This window comes from Coregonus clupeaformis, chromosome 15, assembly GCF_020615455.1.
Source record: "Coregonus clupeaformis isolate EN_2021a chromosome 15, ASM2061545v1, whole genome shotgun sequence".
In the NCBI taxonomy this organism is placed as follows: Eukaryota; Metazoa; Chordata; class Actinopteri; order Salmoniformes; family Salmonidae; genus Coregonus; species Coregonus clupeaformis.
In genome coordinates, this window is record NC_059206.1 from 598,791 (window position 1) to 615,277 (window position 16,487).

The 16,487-nt window shown below is 44.0% G+C and overlaps 1 protein-coding gene across 2 annotated transcripts in view; it reads left to right on the plus strand.

The window, feature by feature from the left end:
- LOC121582168 (collagen alpha-1(XI) chain) overlaps positions 1 to 16,487 on the plus strand; it is a 115,373-nt gene that overhangs the window by 52,390 nt on the left and 46,496 nt on the right. For both annotated transcript variants that reach the window (XM_041897793.2, XM_041897794.2), the window contains exons 5-12: positions 6,002 to 6,133; positions 8,366 to 8,491; positions 8,834 to 9,259; positions 9,417 to 9,881; positions 10,061 to 10,117; positions 12,796 to 12,837; positions 13,696 to 13,758; positions 14,069 to 14,143. In XM_041897793.2, the coding sequence (XP_041753727.1) occupies positions 6,002 to 6,133; positions 8,366 to 8,491; positions 8,834 to 9,259; positions 9,417 to 9,881; positions 10,061 to 10,117; positions 12,796 to 12,837; positions 13,696 to 13,758; positions 14,069 to 14,143 (1,386 nt within the window). The remainder of the gene's footprint in view (positions 1 to 6,001; positions 6,134 to 8,365; positions 8,492 to 8,833; positions 9,260 to 9,416; positions 9,882 to 10,060; positions 10,118 to 12,795; positions 12,838 to 13,695; positions 13,759 to 14,068; positions 14,144 to 16,487) is intronic.

The following is a 16,487-nucleotide window of genomic DNA, read 5'->3' on the forward strand; positions in this document are numbered from 1 at the left end:
CAGGATAAAGGCTTTTATTTTGAGATGCTACAGATACAGGCAAACATACGCACATTCTCTCTTTTTCATTTAGATGCTTTCTATTTCTAATTTAGAGCCCACACATGTAGCCTTCCCTTTTAACATGCTGTATGTGAGTAAAATAAAGTGCGTTTGGACTGCAACTCCATAACTTAGACTGCTACTCCATAACTCACTCAGAATACTACTCCATAACTTAGACTGCTACTCCATAACTCACTCAGACTGTTACTCCATAACTGAGACTGCTACTACATAACTCACTCAGACTGCTACTCCATAACTTAGACTGCTATTCCATAACTGAGACTGCTACTCCATAACTTAGACTGCTACTCCATAATATAGACTGCTACTCCATAACTTAGACTGCTACTCCATAACTCACTCAGACTGTTACTCCATAACTGAGACTGCTACTACATAACTCACTCAGACTGCTACTCCATAACTTAGACTGCTATTCCATAACTGAGACTGCTACTCCATAACTTAGACTGCTACTCCATAACATAGACTGCTACTCCATAACTTAGACTGCTACTCCATAACTGAGACTGCTACTCCATAACTCACTCAGACTGCTACTCCATAACTTAGACTGCTACTCCATAACATAGACTGCTACTCCATAACTGAGACTGCTACTCCATAACTTAGACTGCTACTCCATAACTGAGACTGCTACTCCATAACTTAGACTGCTACTCCATAACTTAGACTGCTACTCCATAACTTAGACTGCTACTCCATAACTGAGACTGCTACTCCATAACTGAGACTGCTATTCCATAACTCACTCAGACTGCTACTCCATAACTTAGACTGCTACTCCATAACTTAGACTGCTACTCCATAACTCACTCAGACTGCTACTCCATAACTTAGACTGCTACTCCATAGCTCACTCAGACTGCTACTCCATAACTGAGACTGCTACTCCATAACTCACTCAGACTGCTACTCCATAATAACTCACTCAGACTGTTACTCCATAACTGAGACTGCTACTCCATAACTCACTCAGACTGCTACTCCATAACTTAGACTGCTACTCCATAACTCACTCAGACTGCTACTCCATAACTGAGACTGCTACTCCATAACTCAAAGCCAAAGGCAGCAGTTTTTCCACTGTGGAGAGACGTGGGTAAAGAGGCTGGCTAGGTGACAGTGTCAGAAAGTACAGGGTGTCTCTCTGTTCTCTACCCATCCTATAATCTGCAATCTTTTTATTTATTCTCCTGGGTTCAACCAAACCACCGCTTGTTCATGCCAAACTGACTGACTGTATTCTGTTTAGCTATACATTTGACTCCAATGAGAGAATCCATTGAGTTGTAGATATGCCGAAGTTCCCCAACACTGTATTAGTTCAGCTGCAGTGCCAATACCCATTGCCCTCTAACTTCCCACTGGTATATGGTGGTTGGGGGAAGGCTTGGCAAAATCCACTCAAAACATCTGGTCTGCATTGTATAGGATTAACTCTTTGGCAGCACGCGATATGAGCAATAATATATGAGTGTACACCTGGGGAGTGTTGTAATGACATCCACTAGCAGTCTCTGTGCTGCCAGCTCATGCAACACTTGGCTGGGCCTTTATGTTATTAAGAGACCAGGGCTGCGTCCCAAATGGCACCTTATTCTCTATATAGTGCACTACTTTAGACCAGCGCCCATGCTTTGGCCCCCAGACCAACGCTGGCCCATACAAGGGAAATCAAAACCAGCTTAGTGACTAACTGTCACAGAGGTTATACATTTTAACAAAAGTCTTACTGTGTGACGTGTCATTCATCAATGGGAACATGATATGCTTTTTAAAAGGACTGTAAGTAAAAAGGTTAAATGGTGTTTGTTTTCTCTCTTGTGAGTTTGGAGAATTTACAATATTGTAACTTTGTGGTTATAGACAACAAAGGAAACTCAGACTCTCTCTTTTAAACGTGGATAGAAGATGAGTATAAAGAACGATCGTTTTCTCTTGAAAATAACACATAATCAGGGCTCTACAGTGCGACCATTTTACTATACATTTTTATTTATATAAATTTTACTATACATTTTTATTTATTTTATTTACTATACAAATTTATGATTCTAGCTTTATCACCTCAAATATTTTTGTGTGCTCCTAAATTTCTTTGTGTGCGCCTACATTTTTCAACTTAGGCGCACACGTGCTCCTTGTAAAATAGGTCCACGTAGAGCCCTACTAACTAATTCGTTTTTGTTAGGTTTCCTTTTTTGCATTCTTGCCCATCTGTCTCTGGGGTCTACGCTAAGTTCTCCTCCTGTGCTCATGTCTGCTGATGCCTGGTGGTAACTGTTTTATGGCAGTAGATTTTTGTTCATTACCTTAGAGTTGAACCCTCAGCAGCTGGTACTGGGTGTGCAGTACGGTTCAGTATGGAGATGGATAATGCTTGCTTTCTCTCTCCTCTCTCAGGGGTTTTGTCGGTTGATAGCACTGCAATCAAACACACACATCAGCTTTTCCCAACTAAATATGATTTATTAAACACCACAGCTTCCCTCGTAAACCTTTACGGAGACCTGTGCGTGTGAGTGCTCATAAAAAATCTGTGGTGGTGTTCTCATTGCTCCAGCGATGTTCTCGGCGTCTGTTACTGGGTGAATTGAGGATCGCGCCACGTGTGGTCGGAATCCACCTTGGCACCCGTCCCTTCCTGATAGCCTGGGGAAGGGAAAGGGGGAAAAAGTGAGCTGTTGAAGGGGAAGCATCTAGTTACCTCTCCTTCACACTCCCAGAACTGTCTAAATGTAGTTTTATTGCATTTTCGCTAAGCTAATGGGCAGCCATCTTGAACTTCTACTCTAGAGCCGCTGTGGGTCAAAATATAGAGACACACATACAGACCAATAGACAACGAAGTACTGACACAGGATCAGTTTGGTGAACATCCCAGTTTGGTCAAATTGCCATTTTCAAGTTGGCATCTTCCAGCAACCAAACCGCTCAAATGGCCTGGGTATCCTGGGAGCCTTGAGCGTGTTGCTGGAGGAGCCATGGTGTGCAATGGCTTTAGCGAGCTCTTCTTCTGGAAGACAGAGTCCTAGTTTGTTTCCCTGTCATCTGTCATGAAGACAGAAACCAGCCAGAAAACAACAGGAAACAGCTGCATTGGACTGTGGTGTCATGCATGTAGAGAATCACTACGTATGAAACAAGTAATGTTAGAGTAGAGAGCTTCAGATTCATGTTTTTCAACAAACTGTTGTTGGTTGGACCAGAAGTGACAAATAATCTCTGTTAATAATAATGATTCTTCATGCATGGAGAATCAGACTTGGAAACACAAAACAGTGTTTTGAGTCATTTTAAACTTCTGGCAGATGGATTTAATGAAAGACTGATATCATCTCAAAGTAATTTATTTCCTTTTATGAGGGCTGGAGATTGTATAGTTTGACGTTCCTATGTATTTAGGTGTGTACATACATTAATTAAAAACATGATGGCATATGGCTTGCTGGTATTTATGAGGAAATGTTATGTGTGGTTTGTAGCAGTCTTAAACATGTTTAATCACGGTTTGTGTGTTCGTTTTTTTTTAAATCTGTGTTGATTGCTTGATATGTCTTGTTAACGTTGGCTCGGAAAATGTATATACAGTGGCTTGCGAAAGTATTCACCCCCCTTGGCATTTTTCCTATTTTGTTGCCTTACAACCTGGAATTAAAATTGATTTTTTGGGGGGTTGTATCATTTGATTTACACAACATGCCTACCACTTTGAAGATGCAAAATATGTTTTATTGTGAAACAAACAAGAAATAAGACAAAAAAACATAACTTGAGCGTGCATAACTATTCACTCCCCCTCAAGTCAATACTTTGTAGAGCCACCTTTTGCAGCAATTACAGCTGCAAGTCTCTTGGGGTATGTAGCTTCTCTAGGGGCGGCAGGTAGCTTAGTGGTTAAGAGCGTTGTGCCAGTAACCGAAAGGTCGCTGGTTCTAATCCCCGAGCTGACTAGGTGAAAAAGGTGAAAAATCTGTCGATGTGCCCTTGAGCATGGCACTTAACCCTAATTGCTCCTGTAAGTCGCTCTGGATAATGACTAAAATGTAAATGTATGTCTCTATAAGCTTGGCACATCTAGCCAATGGAATTTTTGCCCATTCTTCAAGGCAAAACCGTACCATCCATCATTCCTTCAATTCTAACCAGTTTCCCAGTCCCTGCCGATTAAAATGGGGTGATGAGAGTTGTTGGGTTTGCGCCAGACATAGCGTCTTGCTTGATGGCCAAAAATCTCAATTTTAGTCTCATCTGACCAGAGTACCTTCTTCCATATGTTTGGGGAGTCTCCCACATGCCTTTTGGAGAACACCAAACATGTTTGCTTATTTCTTTCTTTAAGCAATGGCTTTTTTTCTGGCCACTCTTCCGTAAAGCCCAGCTCTGTAGAGTGTACAGCTTAAAGTGGTCCTATGGACAGATACTCCAATCTCCGCTGTGGAACTTTGCAGCTCCTTCAGGGTTATCTTTGGTGTCTTTGTTGCCTCTCTGATTAATGCCCTCCTTGCCTGGTCCGTGAGTTTTGGTGGGCGGCCCTCTCTTGGCAGGTTTGTTGTGGTGCCATATTCTTTCAATTTTTTTATAATGGATTTAATGGTGCTCTGTGGGATAACCCAACCCTGATCTGTACTTCTCCACAACTTTGTCCCTGACCTGCTTGGAGAGCTCCTTGGTCTTCATTGTGCCGCTTGCTTGGTGCTGCCCCTTGCTTAGTGGTGTTGCAGACTCTGGGGCCTTTCAGAACAGGTGTATTTATACTGAGATCATGTGACACTTAGATTGCACACAGGTGGACTTTATTTAACTAATTATGTGACTTCTGAAGGTAATTGGTTGCACCAGATCTTATTTAGGGGCTTCATAGCAAAGGGAGTGAATACATGTGCACGCACCACTTTTCCATAATTTATTTCTTAGAATTCTTTGAAATAAGTAATTTTTTTCATTTCACTTCACCAATTTGGACTATTTTGTGTATGTCCATTACATGAAATCCAAATAAAAATCAATTTAAATTACAGGTTGTAATGCAACAAAATAGGAAAAACGCTAAGGGGGATGAATACTTTTGCAAGGCACTGTAAGTATAGTTGAGGGACAAGTCTAGTCAAGGATGAAAAATATAGCACTCACACCCAAATCCCCATGCAGCCTGGTGATCCTTCTGAGCCTCTCTCTCTCTCTCTCTCTCTCTCTCTCTCTCTCTCTCTCTCTCTCTCTCTCTCTCTCTCTCTCTCTTTCCTTCCTTCCTCCCTCCCTTTCTTCCCTGTGCAGTGACCTCTGTAAATCATAATGTTCATTGGATATGTGTGTGAGAGCAGGTCGGCTCATGCCCTTTCCATAGCACATGTCAACTGGATCCATTTGTCTAACATGATGAGCTAGATGCTAAATCACTCAATTCCCTTTTTAGCACAGGGCTGGATTTACAGTATGTAGTGAGAAAATGATTAATATGTGATAAAAACTGGGTAAATTGTTACCCTGTGAGAATACTATTCCATGGTGAAGTGTAGTCGCACAGTGTGTGAGTGTGTGTGTGCGTCCGTGCGTCCGTGCGTGCGTGCGCCTCAAACTTTCCATGTTCACATTAGTTGCTCCCTCCCGCCTCTCCCATGTAGCCTGTTGTTTAATGTTCTGTAATGTTCCAGTGTTTAGTACTAATCAGAAATGACACTGTTGGACACGAGACAGAGTTCTTTAGGACTTAGTCACCTCATCCATGTTCCAGTGCCTTGACCTAGTATGAGCAGTTTGTGTTTAGCCTGCAGAACACTCTGCAATACATATGTTTTCTCTTTACTTTATTTATTTACACAATTCATTGAGTTTATGCATTTTGTTGTTGTTGTTTGTTTATTTGTTTCCGTCCGTTTTTAGTTCCTGGTTACAGTTGTTTTATGATTTCCTGTTTTCTGTGTGTTTCCAGGGAGACATCCAGCAGCTGCTGATTGTGGCGGACCACCGTGCTGCCTATGACTACTGTGAACACTACAGCCCTGACTGTGAGGTCCCTGTCCCAGAGCAGCCCCAGGCCCAGGACCCCAACACAGACGAATATGTGAGTCACTTCATCACCTCTCCAGACTCTTACAGTATGTTTACAGTATGTTTTATACTCTTCCTTCAGTTGAGTCTCTCTCTTCTTACGTCTCAAGGTAATTGTCTTCAGGTGGAAGTCGACTTGCTGTGTCAGCTTGAGAAGTTTAACAACTAGATAACAAACCACTGTATATAATACATTGCTCATTTTTTGGACAATCAGAGGTTAAGGGCAACTATTGGTCAGGGTGTGTCCTTTGGGGCATTATGAGGAGTACCTGATCTAGCAAGAACATAAAAGCCAACCAAAGAAGTTCTAAACTCCAGGTTCAAACAGTAAGGGAGTTCAGTGCATTATATCAAATACAGCATGCCCTGAGGCCTGCCCTGAAATTCCCTGATACAGTATTCCTTATTCCCTTCATCAATAAGCGGTTCTTTGATTAGGGATCAGGCTGTGTCGGTTGGACAAACTGCTGGAAAGAAAGAGCTGCATTGCTGAGGGAATAAACACTGTCTGCCAGAGAGAAAGTGCTGAGTGCTGGGAAATCAACAGGGTTGAATCTGCTATGCAGTTATAGAGTGAATCAAATATGCAGGAATGGCAGAGTACTTGCCTAAGCCTGTATCTCCATACTCTATGCTGAATGGAGATTTTCCTTCTATATCTGCCCCCATTCTATTAAACAACTCTGCTGTCCTACCTTGGCATGGTAAGGCTAAATCCTTTGGAGGAGAAGGACATTATTAATTCAACAAGCTGACCAACCACGCCCTTGGACTCTTTCCAGTTGAAGTGGTGATCTCAGCCTTCTAATGAAGTGAACTAGTCAGAGAGAGAACCAGAACCATAGTGTGCCCAAACACAGCTCCTGTACTTCTCATCTCAGCCCATCTTGAGCCATCTCGAACCAAAGGGAACCAGTTCACCCTGACATAGTAGAACCGTAGTTCTACTACTACAGCCAAACCAGAGTCAAACGTAACAGTCACAAACACATACCTCAAACATGTTTCAGACCTGTTTTGTGTTTGTTCATAATCTGGTTCCAATAATAGGGCTAATATGGAGCAGTGCTCACAGAAAAAAATACTTCAGAGTGACTGATGCAACTAGTACCTCTCTCCCTTCAGTACATGATCAGGATGAGCTCTAATTACAGAGAGCTATGGCATGCCATCTTTCTGTGCATTGTACCTCCATAAGCTAATAAAGTAAGCAAGCATAAAATGGAAGTGCCCCCCAATCCAGCCGACCCACACTTCTTAAAAACCTTCACACCTGATCTCCCTTCGTACGACTTCACTAACCCCCCCCCCCCCGTTAGAATGGGTCGGGTAGGGTTGACATTGTTGGCGTGGTTTCTGATCAGGTTTGGACTCAGCCTTTTGTCGGGGATTCCCAACATCCACATCATCCAGTGGAGGCTGCTTAGGGGAGTTTGGCTCATAATGTCTGGAACAGAGTATTTGTGACATCATCCCAATATCAGACAACTCTGATGGTAAAAATAAAGGAATATTGGTTGTTATCATAATGTTAGGCTGTTTTCATAGAGTACAAAGCAATGTCTTTCTTTCTCTATTTCTCTGTCTGTAGTCTAATATCTGTCTCTCTCTCTCTCTCTCTCTCTCTCTCTCATCATTATGTGTATGTCATTTCAACCATCAACCATTATCCATTTCCCTGTATGTATAGAGCACAGAGGAGGAGGACCCTATCTGTTGTCTTACAGTACAATTAAATGTCTTTCTTTCTCTCTCTCTTTCTTTGCCCCTCTCTTTCTCTCTCTCTCTCTCTCTCTCTCTCTCTCTCTCTCTCTCTCTCTCTCTCTCACACACACACACACACACCCATCTCTTATTATTGTCATTTTCAACCATCAACCATCATCCATTAAATCAATAATATACCAGAGGGTGTGTGTTATGGTGATTATTGGAACGACATGATGCAGTCACTAGGAGCAAGACGCAAGTTCTGTCGGCTAATAATCGGCATAACTCACACCCTCAAGTATATTATTGCGTATATGAAACGGTTTTACACAGAAAGCAAGAACTATGAAATAATAACTTTATGGTCAACCATTACTGTTAGTGGAATGATCATAAAGTGATTAGGTCATTTTTCGATGACGCATGACTAGCCGTGGTGTTGTGCTCAATAATACCACGGCTGGAACGCATTTTTGACCAATCCGATTGCTTGGCGGGAACTAACCGTTTCATAATTCCCTGTATTGTATAGAACACAGAGGAGGACAGCTATTACTATGAGTATCCTTACTATGAGGACATGGATGGGAAGCCTTCTGAGTCCACCTCCGAGACTGAGACTGACGAAGCAGCTGGACCTGCCACGGAAGACGTAAAAGTACTGTCCCCTTTCTGTCCCTTGTCCCATGTCCCCTGTCCACTATCCCCTTTACCTTGTTCCCTGTCCATTTAAAAGACTACCGTCTATCTCCATTTTAGTGGGGTGGGACTTGACACCCTCTCCCCATTCACATACCTTGTTTTAAAATGTAGTGATTGCTGTTGATGCTAGCTGAGTATGTTCCAATGTCAGTTTCGAATGCCATCTTGGTCAGGTCTCCTTTTGAAAAGCTATTCTTTATGGCTTTAAACTAAAGTTACTGTACATTAAAACAATTCATCAAAAGCATTGTATAGGCTACAGTTTGTCCTCCTAACATTTTGTTGTCCTCCTCTTCAGGTGTCCGTGCCAGAGAGCGGCCGTGTGGTCACCTCCGTCAAAGAGTTGGTGTCATCAGTCAGGGACACAGCCAGTCAGGGAGTCGAGGGCAAAGTGTTGACCGCCATTTCTACCGGCAGCGCCTCCGCTGGAGCCGCTGCAGCAGGAGCCGGAGCCGCCGGCGAGGAGGCCTACGGAGAAGAGACCAGCCCTTACGACGGCTATGATACAGATAGTTACGGAAACTACGATTCATACTACGACGAGTCCACGGCCGCGCCCGACGGCACCCGCAGAGTCACCATCAGCAGCTCGAGCACAGGGACGGGCGCAGGGGTGGAGCTGGACTTGGGGCTGGGGTCAAAGTTTGACCTGGGCACGGGAGCAGAGATTGAGAAGGTCATCACCACTAGTGGAGGAGTCACCATCACACGCAACAAGACCTCGGTGAGTTACACACACACTGTTGTTGTGTGCTTGTGTGGTAGTGTCCTATGTTTTACCAGTTAGATGTTGTATCTGAAATGTGTCCTAGAACATCTTATCATATCTCAGTGTGTCCCATTGATTCACTGCCCCTGTCCTTTCCTCTCTGGTCTCTCAGGCTGGAACAGCCTACGATGACAACTATGGCGAGGGCTATGACCTGTCTTATGGAGAGGGAGAGGAGTACAGCATCGGCGGCGGTGGCCACGGCAGCAGAACCAGCAGTAGCAGTAGTACTGTAGAAATCGGTGCTGGTGGTGGTGGATCTGTATCGGTCGGGGGCGGTTCTGTTTCCGTTGGGGGCGGTTCCGTTTCCGTTGGGGGTGGTTCCGTCTCTGTAGGTGGATCTGCCAGCGCCGGAGGCGGGGCGGCAAGAGCAGGAGCTGGAGCCGGGGATTCGGTTGCTACGGGAGCCGGGGGCCAGGGTGTGGCTATTGAGGGAGACTACACTGATCTGGAGGGTGATCGGTTCAAGGAGGAGTCCATCTCTGAGTATGGGGATGCAGACTATGGCTATGGAGACCTGGACTACGATGGACAAGAGGAGAAAGTGCTGCCGGCCGAAACAGAGTACTACGGACAGGTAAGGACGATGATGATGATGACGATGATGATGATGGTGGTGGTCATGATGATGGTGGTGGTGATGATGATGATGATTATGATGTCGGCGATAGACTATGTTGATGATGATGGTGATGGTAATGATGATGATGATGATGATGATGATGGTGATGGTAATGATGATGATGTCCTCTGCAGGTTGATGGGTCTCGGGGAGAGAAGGGACAGAAGGGAGAACCTGCTATCATTGAGCCTGTGAGTATAATTTATCCTACATGTGTGTGTTTCACACGTGTGTGTGTCTGTGTGAGGGTGTGGGTGTGTGTTTCACACGTGTGTCTGTGTGATTGTGTATATGATTATTTCAAATCCAAGCCATGAGTCATCACACACCACTGACTGACAATCATATAAATCACATGATGCAGTATAACACACTGGTCCAAAGGGTGAACATTTGGAGTATGGATACATAGAGGATTGTGAATAATCATCTGGTGTGTAAACACATTGGGCTAGCATAAACACTGACCAGGGAGAGCCCAGCTGGGAAAGGGAGGGGAGAGAGAGCGAAAAGAGAGAGAGAGAGAGAGAGAGAGAGAGAGAGAGACAGAGAGAGAGAGAGAGAGAGAGAGAGAGAGAGAGAGAGAGAGAGAGAGAGAGAGAAGACAGAGGAAATCTCCCAAAGACTTCCCAACCTCCAGCAATCTAAAGACCTCACAGATGGAATATAGCCAGTCCCTACTTGGGATTTGAAATCATGTACTCCAGCACTCCACATTCCTCAGGGGACTGTGTTAACTTGCGGAATTAATGCCATGGCTATACCTGATATGCCAATGTCATCACTGGCAGCCAATTCCTATGTTGTGATCCAAAGCGCACACATTAAGAAAAAATATATTCATAATTCAATACCCCAATCTGACCTGAGTCACAGAACCACAGCTGTCTCCCTATAAGCAAATGTCACTGGGCTCAACTGTATGTGTGTGTGTTTTACCACCCAGAATGAGCCTGTGAGTCGTCCATCTTGTTCAGATTGTAAATAAACAAGGAACAGAGCCCCCTCCTTTCAGTCCAATCCCCATTTGTCTGCAGTGACGACAACCCCCACCCCCCTGCCAGCCCCATCCAGCCCACCCATACCACACTCATACACACCACACATACACACACACACACACACACACACACACACACACACACACACACACACACACACACACACACACACAACACACACACACACACACACACACACACACACACACACACTCCTCTATCTGTTTACTGCTGTGATTAGTCACTCTAAGCCTGAGTCAAACATCCCTGGCCATACATCTACACAGGACCACTAAGTGTTTGACAGACAGACATACTATAGGAAAACTGTGAAATGATCTCACACACTTATCCATAAACACACATCAAACAAAAGACACAGGTATGGCTCTGGGAATGTTAAAGACCTAGGTATGGCTCTGGGAATGTTAAAGACCCAGGTATGGCTCTGGGAATATTAAAGACACAGGTATGTCTCTGGGAATGTTAAAGACACAGGTATGGCTCTGGGAATGTTAAAGACCCAGGTATGGCTCTGGGAATGTTAAAGACCCAGGTATGGCTCTGGGAATGTTAAAGACACAGGTATGGCTCTGGGAATGTTAAAGACACAGGTATGGCTCTCGGAATGTTAAAGACACAGGTATGGCTCTCAGAATGTTCAAAAGTGGTGCAATAGAGGTCTCTTTTATCTGTAAAATAGATGTGGCTTGGAGAAGATTTAGTTGGTTCTAGAAAAATGCTGAAGTCACGTCATTCTTACCCAGGCTTTAGTTGTGTTATGTGATGTTTTTAACACTGTCATCTCAACAAAGCAAGAAATCAAATTGTCACCACGAAAAAAATGAAGAATTTTCACTGTCATCACATAGTGGATGAGCATGTTCTTGTCACAAAGTCCTCTCATACCTTTGTCATAACACTTCAGCCCATCTGTGAGCGTTTATGTGTACACACTGCAGAGACAGAGACAGACAGACAGACAGACAGAGACAGAGACAGAGATATGTGATTTTGAAGTATGAGCAGAGGGTAAGGGTCATGTTCAGAGAGACAGGGAGTGCTTACTATGAGACCCCCCCCCCCACTCTCCTGTTGCCATCTCTCCTGTTGCATGCTGGGAGCTGGAGGAGCAATTTCCCACCTTGCTTTTAGCTGATTGGACAGAGACATATCTCCTTGACAGCTTGACTTGGTCCTCCGTCTCTCAGGGTAAAGCTTGGTGCTTGCAATGCCAGAATAGTAGGTTTGATTCCTGGGACCATCCATACGTAAAATGTATGCACACATGACAGTAAGTCGCTTTGGATAAAAGCGTCTGCTAAATGACATATATTATCATATTATTATAATTATAATATGACTTCATGTGTTTGTCATTACCCATAGTCCCCTGTTCCATGTTGAACATGTTCCATCAGCCTCCTGCCTTGGTCCTGATCGTTATTCACCCTCTGCCTGTTCCTCCCAGATTCATGTGAAGCGCTAAATGAAATGACAGGCAGGAATTTATATTAAATCACCAAACACTCCCCTGGATGGAGAGTAGATATGCAGAATGTGTCCGGACACGTATATATATATGCACACATACTGAAGAGATACATGCATATGAATGAATGTATACGCAGGGTTGCATACACACACACACACACACACACACACACACACACATATACACACACACAGACCCACACAAGTACACAAGTACACACACACACACACACACACACACACACACACACACACAAACACACGCACACAAACAAACAAACAAACAAAGGGTCATAGTGTCATGTGTTAGTGGCGATGCTGCGTACTCTACAGGCTGCAGCCATCCATCTCTCTGATGTGTTTGTATGTTTCAGGGAATGCTGGTGGAGGGTCCGCCCGGTCCTGAAGGCCCAACAGTAAGTACCTCTCTCTATTTTCTCTCTCTCTCTCTTTCTGTCGGTCTCTCTCTCTCTCTCTCTCTCTCTCTCTCTCTCTCTCTCTCTCTCTCTCTCTCTCTCTCTCTCTCTCTCTCTCTCTCTCTCATCCAGTCTCTTATGATTTCAGTGGAAGATGACAGTTTTCTGACATTGTTTCAGCCCTATGTTCTATTTGGTCTGTCTCTGGGTTAGGAATATTGTGTATCCTCCACTGTTCGTCTTGGAATGACTAGTGTTACATTAAGAGAGAGTGAAACTGCAGCCCAATCAGTGTGATTTTGACAGGCCTCCTTGCCAGTCCTGAGATTTAGTAATAGGAATGGTAACAGCACAACACACCACTTGCCCCAGAGGTTCTCAGATCAGTTAGTATTTATTTATTTACCTATATGCACACTGTTGTACGCTATTAGACCGCAAAAATCAGAATCACCTTTATTTGTTAAGGACATTTACACATACTCCGAATTTGACTTGGTGATATGGTGCTGCTAGTGATAGACAACATTTAGAGACAGAATACAGACAGTAGAAACAGCCGAGAACGATAGAGTAAGAGTTAGTAGTGAAAGAGAGAAGGGGCCCCAGTTAAGATTTATCATCTAACAGACTGCCTGCCCATATTTCCTCATACATTCCTCTCTAGTTCTCTCTCTTATGTTTCCGCGTACAACTGTTACGCAAGTTTGCCTGAGTAGCATTTTGTTTTGTGTGTGTGTGAGCATGAGCGTGCGCGTGTATGTGAATGTGTGTATGTGGGTGTCTGTGTTTGTGTGTGTGTGTGTGTGTGTGTGTGTGCCGTCCTCAGTCTCTGATAATATGTATTGTTGTGTACAGGGTCTCCCTGGACCCCCAGGTTCCTCCGGCCCCCCAGGCAGCCCCGGAGACGCAGGAGACAGGGTGAGAAACAAGGACACACAGACAAATACAACAATTAATGAAAAATACCACAGCCACATGCCAACCACCACCAACACATCACATAGCCATTGTTTCAACACAACCACAAGGTATAAATCAAGCTGTTGATATACAGCAAGGTATCAATTAGTCACCACCACTACCCAAAACATGGGAGAACACCTGTACAAGTTTAGTCATTCCTGGCATCATGTATGTACTCTCTTCTCTCTCTCTCTCTCTCTCTCTCTCTCTCTCTCTCTCTCTCTCTCTCTCTCTCTCTCTCTCTCTCTCTCTCTCTCTCTCTCAGGGTCCTAATGGTCGTGCTGGTCTTCCTGGTGCTGATGGTCTGCCAGGACCACCAGGGACTGTCCTGATGCTGCCTGTAAGTAAATACTATAATACTATAGTTTAGAATACACTGATCTAGAGTACATACAGATCTATATCTAGAACAGAATACATATGGAATGGGTGCGTCTAATATTCAGTAATAACACCTGTTGCATATTAGACTCATGCATTCCATATGTTTTCTCAGATGACAGATGACTGTATGTTTATGCACATGTGTACGTTTACAACTGTATGTACAATTCTGGCTTGTTGGCTATTGTGTGTGCATTTATCATCTGGCAGACTTTCTTTTTAAACTTCCATCCTAATCTTGTCCCTTCTGTAATGCTACCCTTAAGCTATCGTCATCGGCACTTCAACATATTTGTTCGTGATTACTTCAGACAAGGCTAATCCTCTCTTCTCTTCATTGCATTATTTCACTCTTTGATTCATAGAGTGCTGTTGATATCGGGTCAGAGTTCTGTATGGTTTGGGTCACAGTGTCCTGACCTGTTGTGATGTGTGTTTTCCTGACTGTGTCAGAGGGGTTTAGAGATCTCTGTTCTGTTAGCCAGTGCAGGGAGAGAGTTTCCTCCTGAATCAAACACTCTTCCTCTCTGGTCCTGCCCCAGATAATCCAATCAGAGAATGCTGTGGTATAAACCAGTCAATAAGCACTCTATCACCTCCTAGTGGAAGCTGTAGGAAGCTGTGGTTCTGCTGTCATTTAGACTCACTCTATGGGAACTTCTCAATTGCATACTCCTTGCGTCTTCTCTCCTCGTCGCCTTCTCAAAACCCATTGGATGAGAAAGCCAGAAGTCCCTCCCCTCTGACCTTCTCCTCCAATGGGTTTTGAGAAGGAGATTTTGAGATTTTCCCTCTTTCTTATTCCATGCCCTTCCTCTCCCCTCTCTCCTCCCATTCTTACTAATGAGACAACTACCTCACACCATTCCACAATCCTCGGCCACCCACTTTCCTATTGTCCTCTGACTCCAGCCCAAATGACATATCTACACTCGTAGAAAAAAGGGTTGCAAAAGGGTTCTGCCGCTGTCCCCATAGAGAACCATTCTTGGTTCCAGGTAGGACCCTTTTTGGTTCCAGGTAGAACTATTTTGGGTTCTATGTAGAACCCTCTGAGCAAAGGGTTCTACATGGAATCCAAAAGGGTTCTACCTGGAACCAAAAGGGGTTCTTCAAAGGGTTATCCTATTGGGACAGCCGAAGAACCCTTTTTGGTTCTAGATAGCACCTTTTTTTTCTAAGAGTGTAGGTGTCTTACAGACAGGAAGTAATCCAGCCTCAGACAGGAAGTAGAGCAGGTCTAAGTGCTCCTTCCTGTGATCACAGCTGCTAAAACTAAAGGCTAAAGTTAGTAGCTAGCCTTTCTGTTTGTTCTGCTGCTGAGTCTTCTGCCTGTACTGCTGCTGCCTGTACTGCTACTGCTGAGTGTGATGACTTGACCAGATGTCCTGCTGGAGTCTCAGGAGTCCACAGAGCAGAGCAGAGAGCCTTCTGGAAAAGCTGTATGTGTCGGGCCAAGACGTCTGGTCAAGGTGTACCAGTAAAGCATGGGCCCAGTGCTTAATATGACAGGAACCTCTCCGTTTTGGACTGTTTCGTTCCGGGACCCATTTGGCCGGATCCGGTACCTCTCGAGGCATTAAAGATAATCAATGTAAAAATTCAAATAAAATCGATCAAAGTTAATTCGAGTTACCTCTTCAAATTAATTGTCCTGCCCATTGTAACCTATGTTTGAGACCAATGTGTGGCCATGGCTGTGTGAGTAGCGTGCCTGTATCTCTCACAGAACTAAAATGAGATTTGCTTTCTATAATCTCTCTCCTTCTCTCTGCTCTGATAGACATGAGCCTGCAACGCTCATCTCTCCAGTGTTGCACTTCATCATTTATTTCTTTATCAAATCAAATCACATCAAATGTTATTTTTCACATGCGCCGAATATGACCGTGAAATGCTTACTTACAAGCCCTTAACCAACAATGCAGTTTTAACCCTCCCGTTGTCCTAGGGTCAAAATGACCCGCCACTGTGTTGAACCAACTTTATTTAATTTTTATATTTTTTGGATCATTTGTGAGAAGGAGGCAGTGATACTTTCTTTAAAGTCTCACTGCCTCCTTCTCACAAATGATCCCCAAAATATAAAAATTAAATAAAGTTGGTTCAACACAGTGGCGGGTCATTTTGACCCTAGGACAACGGGAGGGTTAAGAAAAAAGAGTTAAGAAAATATTTACTAAATAAACTAAAGTAATAAAATAACAATAACGAGGCTATATACAGGGGTACCGGTACCGAGTCAATGTGCGGGGTACAGGTTAGTTGAGGTTTAGCCGCGCGAAACCGAGCTGCAGCAC